Consider the following 18,256-nt stretch of genomic DNA (forward strand, 5'->3'; position numbering starts at 1 on the left):
ACATCACAACTTCAGTACTGTGAGCAGGGAAGTGGGAATGTTAACACTTTCACCTCTTACATCTCATCCCCACCCTCAAAAATAATCCTGTAAAACAAAAGAAAATCTTTACATGTCAAGAGGAAAGTTCTAACTTTGCCTTCTTGTGTAATCTTGTGCAATAAGGATTTCTTTACTCTATGCATGTGTGTGTGTGTGCACAAATAAATTGAACATTCAAGATATTAGGCAAACATTTTCATTAATACTGCATTTAGAACATACAGTATGCCCTTGGTATCTATTAGAGTTTGGTTCCCCAGATATCTGTTGGGGTTTGGATAAAATGGCAAAAACAAGGTTTCATTTTTGGAATTTAAAGAAATGCAAGATTGGGGATGGTTGAATTCATGGATGCAACATCTAGGGATACAGTGATCCAACTGTATTGAATTCTTAAAATGTATAATGGAATCCTCCTACTGCATGGAAATTCAAGATGTACAGTGACAGAATTATATCAGCCTAGTTATGTTTCATCAGACATAACATTTTCCAATGCTTTTAAAGTGCCATCTATACATAGGTATAATAGGAAAATGTTAGTCTCTCAGATGTCTTTGAAGAAATCTGCAATAATCTCAAACCAGCAAAACCCTGTGATAGCCTTTCAGTTCTACAGTAATATCTAGCTGGAGTCTAGACAACACTGCTTCCTTTTATTTTATGTTAGAAAGATTATGGAAACTTCTTGACATCTATTTTATATTGTATTTATAACTCTTCTCATTGGAAAAAAAGAATTATTTTCTAAAAATGTATTCCAAGTATTTTACTGGTCCCAAACATACAAAGTGCTCCTGTAGCATGCTGGTTTTAATGAGACTCAATAGATTTGTCCACACCTAAGACTCAAGGTGGTGAGTTTTAAATCAATACTAAGGATAATAAGAGAAGAAGAGTTTCTTGGTCTCTAGACGACCTTATCAGAGTACTCAGAAATTTACAGTTTAGAAGTTTTGTTTCAAAGCACAGTGCTCCCTTTCACTGTCTAGCTATTTATTAATCACTCTGATTGAAAAGTTCATAAAGGAAGACTGTTTCATTGGGTTAGAGGTAACACTATTTGCTCTCAAACTATATACTAAGTTTGAATGTTACAACATAACAACTCTGAACTTCTGGCAAGAAAGCATTCAGGACAAATAACACTGCACATAGTACTAAGCTGTGGAGAGTGAGTGTGATATAGTGGTTTGAACAGTGGACTATGACTCCGGAGACCAAGGTTCGATCCCAGCTCGGTGACTGGGTGACTCTAGGCAAGTCACACTCTCTCAGCCTCAAATGATGGCAATGGCAAATCCCCTCTGAAGAAACTTCCCAAAAAAGAGCCCGTGATATGAAACGACTTGAAGACACACACAGCAACAACACAGTACTAATCATACATATGTACAGATTGTACACCACTTGGCAGGTTTGTATTCTTTTTTTTTTCCTTATTATTTTATTCTACCCTTACTACCAGTATATGTAGTAAACTCTACTCTACAGCGCTCTATAACTCTACAGTGCTCTATAGAACATCAATGAATGTAAATCACTAATACCTATGTACAGTTTGTCAGAAGTAACTTGAAAAGAGATACAAATGTAATGGACCGTCAACCACTTAACCATTGATGAAGGTGCAATTACTACATGCCCCAAGTAATGAACACAGTGCAATTGTTGTAGAAAGTGTATTCCTGCCAAGCATCATTTTTAATAGAATAAAATATACTTAAGAAAATGAGGGGCTGCATACTTTTTGATATGATATTGTTTCAGCTGTGTGAGCATCTTCCTGAGTTCTCAGTACTTTTTGTGTATCCATATTGAGAGCTTGAAGCTGCTGGATCAGCTCTGCCTGCTGTGCTGCATGTTCAGTGTTTTGTTTGTAGAGATTCTGCAGCTCCTGCAACTCCTTCCTGTGCAAAGCAAGCAAGAAAAAAGAAACTTGAGGAAAAGAAATATAGTGATTACTCAATTAAATAGTTGTGTTTGCTATTTTGATTGAAAAACCTCATTCTCACCTACTGTATTTCCTTTTTTGCTTTCTTTCTCTTAAAAATACCTTTAAATGATGTATAAATGAAACCATTGGTTCACTTCATTCAGTTCAGTGTGTCTAAAAAATTCTACTGATAATTTAATATTTGCGGAATCTTTATGGCAACACTTAATGTTCTCTTTTTAATACATAAGAAATTTCTTATTGTCCAAATATATAATATAGATGCTTTCTTTTGCTTCCAAATAAAATACAAATAAAAACATTTGCAGTCTACACTGACCATCTACAGTGAAGATGGTGATTTTCTGTGGTGCGCAGATGATATCATTCCTTATGAGTTGCTTCTCCTCCTCGCTCTAGCAAGCAGATGTTTAAACTAATCAGATTTGCCTTAAGTTCCCCTGGTGTAGACCAACCTAGCAAAACCATTTCCATGAAAGAGCTGGAGACCCGAAACTACAACAACTGTAATGAAACTGGGCCAACAAGCAAAAAGAAGAAAATGCAGCAGCCAAAAAGGACTAGACACTGGATAATGTTATTCTCTCTCTCTCTCTATGTCCACCAGCATGTCAAGAGCACATGTAGTGCTCCCTGTCCATTACATGCATACCAATTATCACTGTTCCTATAATGGCAGAAGACATGGACAGCTTGCTTACTTGTAACTGTAGTTCTTTGACTGGTCATCTGTGCCCTCCCACATTAGGGTTTTGAGACTCTATTTGAAAAGTTCAGAGCAGAGTAGATTGGCAAATAGCCCTGCCCCTCCTATGTACTGAGCATGCTCATCAATTTAGCTCCACCTTCAGTTCAAGTCCGCCGTAAAGACAACAGGAACCAGAAAGAAGGGAGGGAGGGCCAGTATGAGTGAGGTAAAGATGACCACTCGAAGAACTACAGTTACAGGTAAGCAGCACATTAGACACAGAGGTGGCAGGTGAGCAGATCACTATAGAATTGAAGATAAAACAGCACAACCAGAACGGGCATCCTGACATGATATGGAATCGAGCCTGTAGTGTTGAATAAACGTGGATGGTTGCTACCACATAGTGGCCCTGCAGAGGTCAGGAAGTGGGACAACTTGGAAGAAGGCAGCAGATGATGAGATAGCCCTAGTCGAGTGGAAGTGAAGACCAATGGGTGCAAGCTCCTTAACCATTTCATAAGCCAGCAGAATAGTTAGAGCAATCCATTTCGGAAAATGCTGTGAAGAAACAGGATGGCCCTTTCTGAATCCACCATAACTAACAAACAACCTATTGGTCAAACGGAACTCTGTAGTGCGTTGAGTATAAAAGGCCAAAGCACAGTGAACATTTAGTGAATGCATAGTCTTCTCAAGTGGAGTGGATGGTTGTGGGAGTGGAGTGGATGGTTGTAAGCAAAATTATTTCTTGTGAAAAATGAAAAGAAGATATGACTTTGGGTAAAAACGAAACGCCTATTCTGAGGACAACCTTGTTCCTATAGAAGACCAGGTAAGACTCATCTGAGTGGAGGGCCATAAGTGAAGAGGACCATCTTGCCAAAGTGACAGCGACCAGAAGTGCCATCTTGAAGGAAAGTAAGTTAATAATGACCAACCTTAGCAGTTTGAAGGGGAGGATGGGTAAATTGGGTAAGCCAGGAACTTTACAGGAACTTTGCAATTGTTAAGTCAAGCTGAACTATGGTTTAGAAGCATGGAATTACAGATTGAGACACTAATCCGGCATAGAATGGTGTTGTAATGCTGATGAAGACTTCTGTGAGTCGAAACAGCCACACATTACTCCGGAGGTAGCCGTCAAGGACTTTGCTACTATTGAAAAATATACTGTTTATCTTCATGCTACCCAGACAACAAGTACTACAAATAATTTCTTTCATGTTTTGGATTGGACTTTTTGTGACACAGCAGAATATTGCTACTGCTGACACTTTGGATACTCTACTCCTATTGGTTGGGACTATTATTTATACTCAAAAAGATTCAAAAGAGTTATTTCCTACAGCTGGCTTCATGTTGAATGTGTTTCAAGATTTGTATACCACTGTTGAATTCAATATTTACCTTACAAATATAGATATTTTGCAAGTAATGATATGTCTCCGGTACATTCTTTATGATTAGTAGTACAGTTTATCCAGTGTTTCCCTCCCCTCTTGTTAGTTATACTGTAAACCTTCTGCTCGTTTTGGTTTTAAGTTGGGTAAGCACCAAAGATAAAGACCAGGGAGGAGCTACTAGAGGTAATGGGGGGTATAGATTATGAAGTCCTTTGAAGAATCTCTTCACCACATCAGAAGAGATGACCTTCAAGGAAGGAGACCTCATAGGTTGATGTGCAACAATGGCAGAAAGGTAGACACTAAAAAAAGAGAAAGCCAGGCCCTGGTTACGGAGATAAAGGAGAAGATATAGGGCTGTGGAGAGCTGGACTGGAGAGAAAGTGTGCACCAGCAAAGGCACAGAAACGCCTCTATTTGTAGAAGAAGTCCTTCCATGCATCCTGAAGAAAAAAAAGACAGTAGACCTTTGTTATACCCTGGGGTTTGGTTCCAAGATCCCCTGTGGATAACAAAATCTGTGGATGCTCAAATCCCATTAAATATAATGACATAGCAAAATAATGTCCCTTATTTTAAAAAAATGGAAAATCAAGGTTTGATATTTGAAATTTATACTTTTTTGAACATTTGCAAACCGTGGATGCTTGAATCCATGTATAAAAAATCCATGTATAAAAAGGGCCGACTATATATCATCTGCATATCTTTTAATTTGTAGTTTTTATTTTTTTTATTTTTACCCCCTGTATTTTTTCATTTTCTCTTATGTTTTGAATCATTTCTAAAATCATAATAAACAACAGGGGGATAGGGGACATCCCTGCCTTGTCCCCTTCTGTATATCAAACCCTTTCGATTTTTCTCCATTTATCAGCAGGCAAGCTGATTGATCCACCCTATAAAACTTTCTCTGATGTTGATTCTTTTCATCAGTTCTTTCATAAACCCCCAGCTCGCGCTATCAAATGCTTTTTCCATGTCTATGAAAACTAATGCAGATTTTTTTTTTATGGCTCTCGTAGTATTCCAGTATATCTATAAACTATGATTGTCTTTTATCTGTCTATTAGGCAAAAAGAGTAAATTATCAAGGAATATTTGAAAGACCCATTTTTATGACAGGTCAAAGGGCGGGGGACCTCTTATAACCTTATAAATTTCCCATTTCATCTTAAACCCCAAAAGTTAAAAGATTCATAATTCAATGTTTTGAACAGCATACCCTGAAACAGAGATAGATAGATAGATAGATAGATAGATAGATAGATAGATAGATAGATAGACTCATTATCATCAGATTTCAATAAACCCAGTTATCAAGATAGCAGGAACAAGAAAGTGCCTGATCTTGGCAAGGAAGAATGATGAGGAAAGGAGGTTATACTACAGCCGCCATATCAGGCTGTTGGGTTGAAATGCTGTAGGTGCTTAGGAAACAATGACCCATACAGACTGGGGATGGGATGGGGGGAGCGCTGTAATGCTATTTAAAATAGCTGTGAGGTACTGCTTGGGTTGACACAGCAAAATTAATTGGAACACACCAGTGGGTAGGAAAGGTATGACCCATGGACCACATGAGGATCCCAGAGCCTTCTGTGTGATACTTGAATCCTTTTCCCCACTTCCATGCAAAAAATGGATCCTAACCAGCAACTTTATCGGTAAAGGCCAAGGATGTATCCACACTGCAGAAATAAAGGACTTTGACACCACTTTAACTACCATGTCTCCATCCTGTGGAATCCTGGGATTTGTAGTTTGGTGAGGCACCAGAGCTCTCTGCAGACCAAGCTGCGTACTTCACCAAATTACAAATCCCAGGATTCCACAGGAGGGAGCCATGACAGTTAACGTGATGTCAAATTGCTTTATTTCTGCAATATGGATATATCCCAAGTCTACATATTTTCAATTTACATATATATTTAGTTATTTAATATGCCACCTTTTCCCAACATACAAGGTAGGTGTACAACAAAGTTAAAACATGAAAATGTTTCATAAAAATGTTCAGGATGTCAACCTAACTCTTAGACCCAATCCACACTGCAGAAATAATCCAGTTTGACACCATTTTAACTGCACTGCCTCAGTGCTAGGGAATCCTGGGAATTGTAGTTTATTGTGGCACCAGAGCTCTCTGATAGAGAAGGCTAAATGTCTCACAAAACTACAGTTCCTAGAATTTCCTAGCACTGAGCCAGATCAATTAATGGGGTGTCAAACTGGATTATTTCTATAGTGTGGATTGGACCTTAGTATTATGTTTCATCAAAATAGGTTTATAGTATTCATTCCATAGTAAAATATACAGAAATCCAAAGTGTTTGGGGTTTTTTGGAGGTACCCACAGTAGTTCACTATTCAGATTCATCACTATGCTCTTTCTTTTGGTCCCACCTGAGAACATACCAAAAGTCTAATGATCAAGCATGTGTATTTGTATAGCACAATGGACTAAATCCTTACTTTCTTAATCTTTAAAATGCCACATGATTCTTTTGTACAGTGAATCTTCCAAACTCCTTTTTAATTTCAGCTGGAAAGTTCCATGGTGGTCAGTTTGGAGACTGGATCTTGGATCCTATGTTTAGCCTCATTCACTGTGCAGTGGATATGTGTACAAACCAAGTATTTGTGCTAGTCTTCTCTACTGTTAACTTGTTCTTTGCTTTCCTGAAATTTTGGTACCTACTGGACTAGGTAATGCCTAATTTAGCACATAACAGTTTCAAATTTAACACTGTGCAACTACTTCAAGGATCTCTGAGTATAAATATGTTTTTTATCTTTTCTCACAAATGAAGCATCTCTTCTAGCTCATGTAGCTCACTCTTCCTCAGGCCGATGTAATAAAATGAATGTTCCCCTAATGCAAATATCAATGTAAGTGAAATCAGATACTAAGTATAGAATGATTGCCCTTTCTCCCCATTTTGATAATTTGCTAGGGAGAATGGCACTGAACTGGGGTAGAGATGGGATTTTCTATGGTGTATATATATAGAAGGAGCGTTAGGTCAGGCAGCTGCTCTGTTCATTCCCACTGCAGCTGAAGTCAAAGCCTTCTCCTGCCGAGCAAACTTTCACAGAAAGTGCAGTCATTACATTGTGAGAAGAGGTAGAGCAGCCAAGCAGCAGGATACTGCAGTTGATCACAGGATACCTTTCAAAGTCTAGCAGCTTTAATGGAGCCTCGCAAAGGCTATAAAGAAAGATACCTCAAAGCTCACAATTTCAAACTTCAGATACACATTTATCTATAAATTGTGAGGTTAATGCCCTACAAGTAAATGTCTGAACGACAAAGCTGAACAAAGAGCCTGAGCATAGGCGACAGATTTGCTAGTGAGTGGACAGTTGCTGTTTCATCTAGTACACCAATAAATTCTGTAAGTGTTTGAACAGAGATGGATCAAAGAAAATAGTATTTTACAAACACAATCCAAACATAAAACAAAAAGAGATGTATTTAACCCAGTTCTTGACATGCAAACAAAGGAATAAGAGAGGCCAAGCAAGGTGATTATAAAAAGTTATGTCATTCTTCCTCTACTGCCTTTTCTGTTAAAATTATAAAAGTAAAAACAGCAATTCTGCAATGCAGCCCACATAATTTGAGGAAAGGAAGTCATATATTAAAACTATTACTGCAATTAAATTATTTTATTTTTGTCCCAGAAGGCCTGCCTGATACTCTCAAGATACTGAAACAGGCTAATGTCTTAGTAATCCTAAAGAACTGATAACTTTGGAATATCAAGAGTGAGCGTTTGTGCAACTCTTTCAGGAGGCATGTGAATACAGACCCATGACAGCAATTGTAATGCCCAACCCATGCATCTCCAACATAACAAATGTGCTGTTTTTTCTGGTCTGGGTTCTATTAAACAAAAAACAAAAAAAGCCGCCCAGCACCATAGGTTTCTAAAATTTATTTATGTTTGACAGGCATATTATGTGGCATGTTTCCATTCAACAACAACAATCTCCAAAAAAGTAGAGTATTACCACATAATCCAAATATGATTAGTGTTGTGCAGGTTAAAGACACCCAGAAGAAACAATCACAATACACAACTTGTTCATCTCTTCTGGGGCCCCAGTGGGCTGGGGAACAATATAGAAATGTATTAAATAAGTAAGTAAGTAAGCAAGTAAAGAAATAAATAGACCCAAACCCAGCATAACTCAGGTCCTGACATACTCCATATATTGAGTTTTTGCAAGCATCACTTATGGGCATCAGGTCGCCCTTTCTCTTTTTCCCACCAAATGAGCTTGAGAAGGTGGTAGGACAGAAAGAAGGGCCTCTCCAGATGATCTTAGAGCTCTAATTGGCTAATAGAGGAAGATATGGTCCTTCAAATAACCTTGGCTCAAGCCATATAGGGCTTCATCAGTCAAAACCAGCACTTTGAATTGTGCCTGGAAACAGACCAGCAGCCAAGGGAGTTCTGTGCTCCCTGTAGCCAGCTCCAGTTAACAACCTGACTGCAGCTATTTGGACCAACTGAAGTTTCTGAGTATTTTTCAAAGACAGCCCCATGTAAAGTAACCCAAACAGGATGTAATCAATGTATGTACTACTATGACTAAATTCAATTTCTCCAGGAATAGACTAGTGGGCACACTAGCTTTCACTATATGAAAGCACTCCTGGTTACAACTGAAACCTGAGCTTTCAGGTTTAGGCTGAAACCTGCATTTTCAGAGGGAGTGTAACTCCATCTAACACAGGCTGAATCCCTATTCTCAGTTCTGTCTTTAGATTGCACCTTTGTCTTGGCTGGATCTTAATTTATTTGCCTTCATCCAGTCCACTACAATTGCCAGGAACCAATTTCATACAGTGATAGTATCCTTGGAATTACATGAAATGGAATGATACAGCTAGGTATCATCAGCATACTGGGAACACCTAATTCTAAAACTCCAAACAATCTCTGACAGCAGTTTCATGTAGATGTTAAGGAGCAAGGGGACAAGACTAAATTCTGATGAATCCCACAGGCCAATGGCCAAGGAATCAAGCAAGTATTGTCCAGTCGCAACCTCTAGATTTGCTCCTCCAAGAAAGAATGTCACCATTGCAGTGCCTCCAAATCCCATCCCACAAGGTGGTCCAGAAGGATGCCGTGGTTGATGGCATCAGAAGCTACTGAGAGGTCAGCAGAACCAACAGGACATACTCTCCCATCCAGTTCCCTGCACAGGTCATCCACCAAGAAAACAAAGCTGGCTCTGTGCCATAACCAGATCTAAAACCAGAATGAATGGGATTAAATATTCCATTGCATCCAGGAACCCCTGGAGTTGAGAAGCCACCACATTCTCTAGTTGTTGTTGTGGTGTGCCTTCAAGCCGTTTCCAAATTATGGCAACCCTGAGGCAAACCTATCATGGAGTTTTCTTGACACAGTTTCTTCAGCAGGGAGCCTGTCTTTGCCTCCCTCTGAGAGTGAGAGAGTGTGTGTTCCCCAAGGTCACCCAGTGGCTACTCTAGTACCTTGCCTAAAATTGGAAATTGGAGACTGGATATGCTGGGATCTGGCCTTGTTGTAAAGAAGCATTAATTACTTCCCTTACCCACTGAGCAAGTCCTCCCCTGGCCTATTTAATTAGCCGGGAAAGGCAAGGGTCTATTATACATGTAGTGGCTCTCATCTCTCCAAGAACCCTGTCCATAACTTCAAGCTGCACAAATTGAATAGAAAAGTATCTATTGTAGAATCATAGAACCATAGAGTTGGAAGAGACCACATGAGCCATCAAATCCAACCTCCTGCTATGCAGGAATACACTATCAAAGCACACCCAAGGGATAGGCATCCAAAGAAGGAGACTAACACACTCCAGAAAATAGGACCGAGAGAAATGGATTCAAACCACAGGAAAAGAGATTCCACCTAAACATTAGGTAGAACTTCCTAACCGTAAGAGCTGTTTAACAGTGGAACACGCTCCCTTATGTTTAGGTGGAATCCCCTAATGTTTAGGTGGAATCTCTTTTCCTGTGGTTTGAATCCATTTCTCTTGGTCCTATTCTCTAGAGCAACAGAAAACAAATTTGCTCCATCTTCAATATGATATCTCTTCAAATATTTAAACAGGGCTATCGTATCACCTCTCAACCTTCTCTTCTCCAGGCTAAAGATATCCACTTCTCTAAGTCACTCCTCATAGGGCATAGTTTCCAGACCTTTCCCCATTTTGGTCCCCCTCCTCTGGACATACTCCAGCTCGTCCACATCCTTTTTGAACTGTGGTGCCCAGAACTGGATGCAGTATTCCAGCTGAGGTCTGACCAAGCAGAATGAAGATGTATTGTTTCTTCCATCAATCTTAATACTATACATCTATTGGTGCAGTCTAGAATTGCATTGGTTTTTTTAGCTGCCACATCACACTGTTGACTCATGTTCAACATGTGGCCTACTATGGCTTCTAGATCCTTTCCATACATACTGTTGTCAAAACCGGTGTCCCTCATCCTATATCAATGCAAATATAATCTGTGCAAAGCCATTAATAGTAAACAAACAGGGGCCAAGGTTACACCCATGGAACTGTATCCATCTTTACGTCATCTCACATTACCCTCAACGCTCAAACAAGTTACAAGGCAGCAAAGCGGCTGCACCAGCACTTGAACTGTTTAACTTTCCTCTTCAAACATTTTTGTCTCATTCCTGTAACTATAAACAGAGTTAAAATGTACCTTTATAATGCAAAAGCAGTGATATTATTCCACATTGAGTTACAATTGTACTGGAATGTATTATAATCTTTGCTGTTGGTGAAAAGGAAAAATTACAGGTAACTTGATATTTTAACTAGATTCTTCCAGGTTGTTCTGTATTACAGTTAGGGGAATCTTCTCTGTTACTTTACTCATGCCCATTTGTGCTCACATCACATTAGGGACTGGGTAAACAGGAGTGGAGAATCTTTAGGTCTTTTAGATATTTTAAAGTACAGATGCAACAGTCTTATACCATTGGCCATGCTGGCTGGAGCTTCTGGGAGCTGACGTTCAAAACATCTGAAAAGCCAAAGGTTCCCCATAACTGGGTTAGACAGTAGGAGATGTGGACATCCTCCTGTAATGCAACAGGAGAATGATATTCCTGTTAATGATTTGCAATATGATGCTTACAGCTGTATTTTCTAGCATCACTGTAACTGATAATAGTGCCAGGAATGAAACATGTCAAACCAACTTTTGAAAATTATCTGTTTCACAGATTTTTCAGAGGCATAAGAAACAAAGCACCTTGGCAGTATAGGTTTGGGGAATATACTGATCTTGAGCATGACTGAGTTGCTTAATTATTTATATTTAACTGAATTTGTAGGCTAGTGCCTTTACCTTTCTAAAAGTGACTCTTAGGGACTTACACAGAATATCAAGTTACACAACTGAGCTCACAAATCTTAGCCCACATTTATATCTTTTCGGTTGTGACAATGGTAAAATTGGATACAAAGAAGTGATGTGCATGAAAAGTATGTTTTTGTCCTACTTATTTTTTTTTCCAGTTGAAATATCATACCATCCAGCCTGTTTTGTCATTACTAAGAATTTCCAGCTCAGAAGCAAGGTATCTTGTACACTAGCTCCTAAATCATTCATTTAGTGAATGATTTTTTTGTTCTTCTTCATTACGTTACACAAATAAGTAAGGTAAATACTCATTTGACTCAGAACTTTGCAGTGAAGGTAGGCAACTTGTGACCCTATAGAAGTTGCTGGACTACAACTCCCATCATGACTAGTGTAGGCAAGAGCAGGGATGATGAGAGCTGCAGTCCATCAAGATCTGAAGGGCCACAAGTCATCCAGTCTGCACAAAACACCTCTGTGTTGAACCAGCATAATGAACCAGAATGCTGCTAGAAGATGACCACATCTCCCATTGTTGAACACATCCTACAATACAAGATGAGAGCAATATGAAGCACTCCATCATCTGATATGGATCTGAACAACTAAAGATGAGTGTGAATGCATGGAAGATAATTTGTAAGCAAGCTACATTCATAATGCTGTTCTATGACATACCAGTAATTATTATTATAAAAATATTTGGACTGCTACCCAGAACATCACCAAAACAATGAATAATTCTTTATTTGAAATATCTGAATAAAGTGCATCATCAGTTTTCACCATAATTTGGAAGAAAGATATGGTATGCCTTTCATACATCAGAGTAAAAAGGGTAAATATGTCAGTTTTCAACAAATTTTAACATACTGTTGCTGTGGCAATTTTTATGAGATTGGTTTGAAATGTGGCACAATTACAGAAGTCACCAACCAGACCATGGATGCCAACTCTCATATATTTCCTTTAAAGGTTATCATTTTACAAGCAACAGACATTTCAGGGTTATAAAGGTGCATTCTTCAAGCATCTCAAATGCATTCAATACTGTACTGAGGTGAATAGTCAGCAAGAGAGAAAGGTACTTCAATTCTGCATGCCCCAGCCTAGATGGCAGCACTCTCTCTAAAGAATTAATTCAGGAACAACAAAGGAAAGCCAGCCAAAACACAATTTGTCATCAACTTTGTGACTTTGCTTTTGAAAAAATTGCTTGGAACTACTGATTATCTCTCTTCATCATTAATTGCCTCTTTTTTCTACCACTGTTTATATATTATTTGAGATTTCTGCTGGAATTATATAAGATCCCAATTATTGAGACATATGAATGCTCCAGAGGGCCAAATAGACAGGCAAAAAACCCCAGCTTGCAGGCAGCTTCAGAGTGTGGCACACTCTGAAGCTGCCTGGAAGACATGGGCCGGCTTCTAGGCGCTCGGCATTTACATGCCACAGGACCATCATGAAGCCAGCTTCCAGCTATGGCACGAGCAGCTAACCTGGCTTTTTGCCAGCTGAAAAAGGACTGGCTTTTTCCTGCTTCTTTTTTGGCTGGCTTCAAGGCAGATTGAGGCTGCGGCATGTGCAGTTGACAGATGATTTGAAGGTAGATACACACAAGCTTCAGTAGCAACACAGCATTAGCAAGACCATAGGTTTGTCACACCCATCTTTCACAAATCGCCCTAGTTATGTTTTGCCTTACATTTCTCTCACATTTCATACATACTGTATTAATCCTGAACTTGATGTGAAAAAAGCTGAGATAAAGCTGAAATCACAATGTTTTAAAGCTTTAGCAGCAGACTCCTGTTGACCTGTCAGACTTAACTCTAATTAAAAAGTTGAAGTTAGGCTCCAAACTTTTGTCAGTTTCAGGCGTTTAGCCTCTCAAATTAATTGCTTATGTTACTAATCATATTGATGCTTAGTGACTTTCAGTGGGGACTGAGAACTCTCTGACCCAATGCTAATTAAAGATATGCGTTTTTAAAAATAATGTCTGTATAACAGAAGTCAAAAGGCATTATAATAATCTGCATGAACAACAGACATTCTAAACATGTAGTGCGAAAAGCATTAGGATGGATTTTCTACCAATCCAAAATCATTTGACACATCTCTATATTCATTATTATGAGAATTTTTACAAACTCCTTGTAAAAATCTGGCATACATACCTAGCTCTGGCCACATCCAAATCTTTTTCTGTTAATTCAATTTGTTTAACTCCCAACTGAGATGCCAGATCATTGCATCTACCATGTAAGACTTCCATTTGTCCCCTTGCCTCAGTCAAATCAGCTTCCAAATTCTGAAAAACATATGTGATGCTACTGAAAAACTACAAATAAAAAGAGGACAGAAATTATAACAGGAATAAAATTAATATTAATGTTGAGTTAAAAGAAATAAGAAAAAAATCTTCTTACTTTAAACTCAGGAAAAACAAATTCATTTAGAAATCAGGTTAAGTTTTTAAAAATTGACAGTATATATAAATTGTAAAACAATGCAATTATAAGAGAAATGATAACATACTCACTGTACGACTTAAAAATAGGTACAGTGCCCTGTACCAATACATATGATAACTGTGCAGCTGTGCGTCTTGCACATGAGTTTGTACTAGCATCAATGGGACTGGGAATATATGAGCAATATCAGCACCATCACTCAGGAATCCTTGGGGCAAGCCTCAGCAAGTACAACAGCAACAATTGTTATTGTTATATTTACTTATACTCTGCCTCTATCCCAGATTTGGGACTCAAGGCAGCTTACAATTTTAAAAAGTACAATAATAGCTAAAAACATACAAAGGTCAACATTAGAATAGAATTAAACTAGTCACAATATTGGAACAAGTTAAAACACACACTTTAAAAGATTTTTTAAAAACAGATAAAAATGATACAGTACTCTCTAAAGCTGCTTTCTTTTAAAACCTTCTAAAAGCCCGTTAGAATAAAAAAAAAAGGATTTGTCTGCAGATGGAAGAACAGCAAAGAAGGGGTCATTATGGCCCCCTTGAGGAGGGAGTACAAGAACCTAGGCAGCCATGGAGAAGGCTCTGCCTTGCGTCCCCACCATTTGTGCCTATAAAAGGTAGTGGGACTGAGAGTGGGGCCTCTCCTGATGATATCAGGGCCCAGGCAAGCTCATAGGAGCAGATAGTCTCTAAGATAAACTGGACCTAAGTCACACAGGACTTTATACTTCATGACAGGCACTTTGAATTATGGCTGGAAAGGGAATGTAAGCACTCTCATCTTATTTGGAGTAAGTTTGGTTTTCCTCCAAACCATTACTGAATTAGACTAAATCAGACCGATTTAGACCAATACAGAATCCGTAAAGACAGGTGCAAAGCATAACTTCCTTCAAAAATAAAATGTTTAGATTTGCTCTGTTGGTTTTGTTTTGTTTGGTTTTGTTTTTTGGTTTAAATTATTTCCAAGCAGGTTTCAAAACATATCAGAATGGCTTTGGATAGTATGGGCCAAAAATTAATTTTAAAATGGGGGGAAATGTAGATAACTACAGTACCATGAATTTGAGATTCTCAATTTCTTTCCTTTCAGTTCAAGGATATGATACAGCTAAATTAATCTTAGTGTAGAATTAAGGGCATGTCTGTCTTAACAAAATTATTCCTATTTCATCACTTTATATCTGTTACTTCCAAGGTACTTGGTAGTTTTGCCAAACTTCTCTATTATTTATTTCATTTCATTTTAATGTTGCTTTTTTTTCCAGAAAAGGACCGTAAAAAAATGTATAAAATCGCATAACACATACAAAAGTTAAAAACATAACTGAAGTGCACGCCCCATATAAAAGCGTCCTTGACATGATTATACATTAAATCCCTACTTCAATAAAAAGGTCTTCACCTGTCAGCAAAAGGAGAGCAGGAGGGGGCGGCTGCCTAGCCTCGGATGGAAGGCCATTCCATAGGGTCAGAGCAGGCACTAAGAAGACTGTCACTCATATCCTGACCAAGTGAACATGTGATGGTGGGGGGGCCAAGAGAAAGCCTTTCCTTGTAGATCTTATTACCTTTGCAGGTTTGTATGGGGAGATCATAGAATCATAGAGTTGGAAGAGACCACAATGGCCATCCAGTCCAACCCCCTGCCATGCAGGAACTCTCAATCAAAGCATACACAACAAATGGCCACCCAGCCTCTGTTTAAAGACCTCCAAAAAAGGAGAATCCAGCACCCTCCAAGAGAGTACGTTCCACTGTTGGACAGCCCTTATTGTCACGAAGTTCCTCCTAATGTTGCAGTGGAATCTCTTTTCCTGGAGCTTGCATCCATTTTTCTAAGTCCTGGAAACAGGCTTGCTCCCACCTCAATATGACTTCCTTCAAATATTTAAACAGAGCTATCATATCACCTCTTAACATTCTCTTCTCTGGGCTTAATATCCCCAGCTCCCTAAATCATTCCTCATAGGGCATGGTTTCCAGACCTTTCACCATTTTAGTCGCCCTCCTTTGGACACACTCCAGTTTCTCAAAATCATTTTTGAATTGTGGTGCCCAAAACTGGACACAGAATTCCAGGTGGGGCCTGACCAAAGCAGAATAGAGTGGCACTATTACTTCCCTTGATCTAGACACTACACTTATACTGATGCATCCTAAACTTGCATTGGCCTTTTTATCTGAGGCATCGCACTGTTGACTTATGTTCTATTTGTAGTCTACTTAGACTCCTAGATCCCTTTCACATGTAGTCTGGTTCAGCCAGGTGCCCCCCATCCTATATCTGTGCATTTCATTTTTCCGCCCTAAGTGCAGTACCTTCTATTTCTCCGTGTTGAATTCATTTTGTTAGTTTTGGCCCAGCATTCAAGTCTATTCAGGGCATTTTGAATTTTGATCTTGTCTGCTGGGGTATTAGCTACTCCTCCTAATTTGGTGTTATCAGCAAATTTGCTAACTATGCTCCCAATTCTGTCATCCAAGTCATTGATAAAGATGTTGAACAGCACTGGGCCCAGGACAGAACCCTGTGGGACCCCACTGGTCACTTCTCTCCAGGATGAAAAGGAGCCATTGCTCAGCACCCGTTGGGTTCGTCCGGCCAACCAATTATAAAGCCATGTAACAGTTACCTTGTCTAGTCCACTTTTTATAAGCTTGTTTGCAAGAATGTCATGGGAAACCTTGTCAAAGGCCTTAATGAAATCAGAAGATATAATATATCTCCTGCATTCCCTTCATCTATCAAGCTGGTAATTTTAACAAAACAAAAAAGAGAGAGCGAGAGAGAGAGAGAGAGATCAGTGCCTATTATCAGCTTCGTTTGATACGCCAACTGAGCCCTTTTCTGGAGCTGAGGGACCTGGAAACAGTTGTACATGCACTGGTAACCTCTCGACTGGACTTCTGCAATGCGCTCTACATGGGGCTACCCTTGTGCCAAGTTCGGAAACTTCAGTTGGTACAAAATATGGCTGCCAGATTGATTACGGGAACTTCTAGGAATGACCATATAACACCGATCTTGAAGTCCCTGCACTGGCTGCCTATTAGTTTCCAGGCAAAGTACAAGGTGTTGGTGATTACCTTTAAAGCCCTACATGGCTTGGGCTCAGAGTACTTGAGGGAACGCCTTCTTCCTTATTGTCCATCCCGCACACTAAGGTCCTCTGGAAGAAATCTACTACAGCCAAAAAAATCTAGGCTAACATCAGTTTACCAGAGGCCTTTTCTATTATTGTTCCAAAACTATGGAACGACCTGCCGGAGGAGATCGGTCATATTTCCACTCTGACAGCTTTTAAGAAAGCACTCAAGATGGATCTCTTCCGGCAGGCCTTTCCAACTTAGTTACCCTTCCCAGATATAGAAATATTTGTCCCCTCATCTGTCTATTCTTACCCGCCTATCTCTCTGCCTATTTTTTTGTTTAATGTCTTTAATGTTTTTATACTATTACTGTTTAATTCTGTTTTAGTACTGAGAATGGGGGGGTTGATTTTTTTTTAAACTCTATTGTAAATTGATGTATTTTACTGTTGTAACCCGCCCGGATTCTTCATGATTGGGTGAGCTAGAAATAAATATTATATATATATGTTGAATTCCCCTAGCACCACAATCCAAGGGAACACCAACCCCAAGGGTAGCCATGCAATCAGGAAGGGTGTTTGTTGAGCAGCGGAGTTAGTGGTACATCAAAAGAATTCCTATTCTTTCCTGGTTATCCACTACCCACACTCAAAATCTCCATACTTTGCGATAGGGCACCTGGTCAGGGAGATAGAATCATGAACCTCCACAACCGAGCCATCCAGGCCTTGCCTACTGCTGCACATACATAGCCTACATATCCACAGATGTTTCATCCGTACAAAATCAACAATCATATTATAGCTACATAAATCTAAGCAATCTGGACAAACAAATTGCTAAACGACAAACGTGTAATGGTAATAGAGGAAGAATGGCTACCAGTGGTTAAATACTGGAATAAGAATTGGAAAGGTCTGATAATATAGTACTCATCAATGGAATGGGAAACCACAATAAATATATTATTGAATTTAAGTTCAAAAATTTTATTTTATACATATTAACAAGCAAAATCACTTTGAAAGATTTAACATGTTAAAGACTCACTTTAATAGGAAGATATATATAAAGTGAAAGCATTAGAAGTTAGTGTTCAGAATGAAGTATTATAGTAGTAGGAAGATACAATTGAAGGAGACTTGTATTATTATGTTATTGTTAAGTAATAAAACAA

General features: G+C 38.9%; 1 protein-coding gene across 3 annotated transcripts in view; it reads right to left on the reverse strand.

The window, feature by feature from the left end:
* Positions 1-18,256, reverse strand: part of CNTLN (centlein) — a 239,593-nt gene that overhangs the window by 158,366 nt on the left and 62,971 nt on the right. For all 3 annotated transcript variants that reach the window (XM_042455496.1, XM_042455497.1, XM_042455498.1), the window contains 2 exons: positions 13,673-13,806; positions 1,790-1,952 (listed from right to left, as the gene is read on the reverse strand). In XM_042455496.1, coding sequence (XP_042311430.1) covers positions 1,790-1,952; positions 13,673-13,806 — 297 coding nt within the window. The remainder of the gene's footprint in view (positions 1-1,789; positions 1,953-13,672; positions 13,807-18,256) is intronic.

The sequence above is a fragment of the Sceloporus undulatus genome, chromosome 2, assembly GCF_019175285.1.
Source record: "Sceloporus undulatus isolate JIND9_A2432 ecotype Alabama chromosome 2, SceUnd_v1.1, whole genome shotgun sequence".
NCBI classification, from domain to species: Eukaryota; Metazoa; Chordata; class Lepidosauria; order Squamata; family Phrynosomatidae; genus Sceloporus; species Sceloporus undulatus.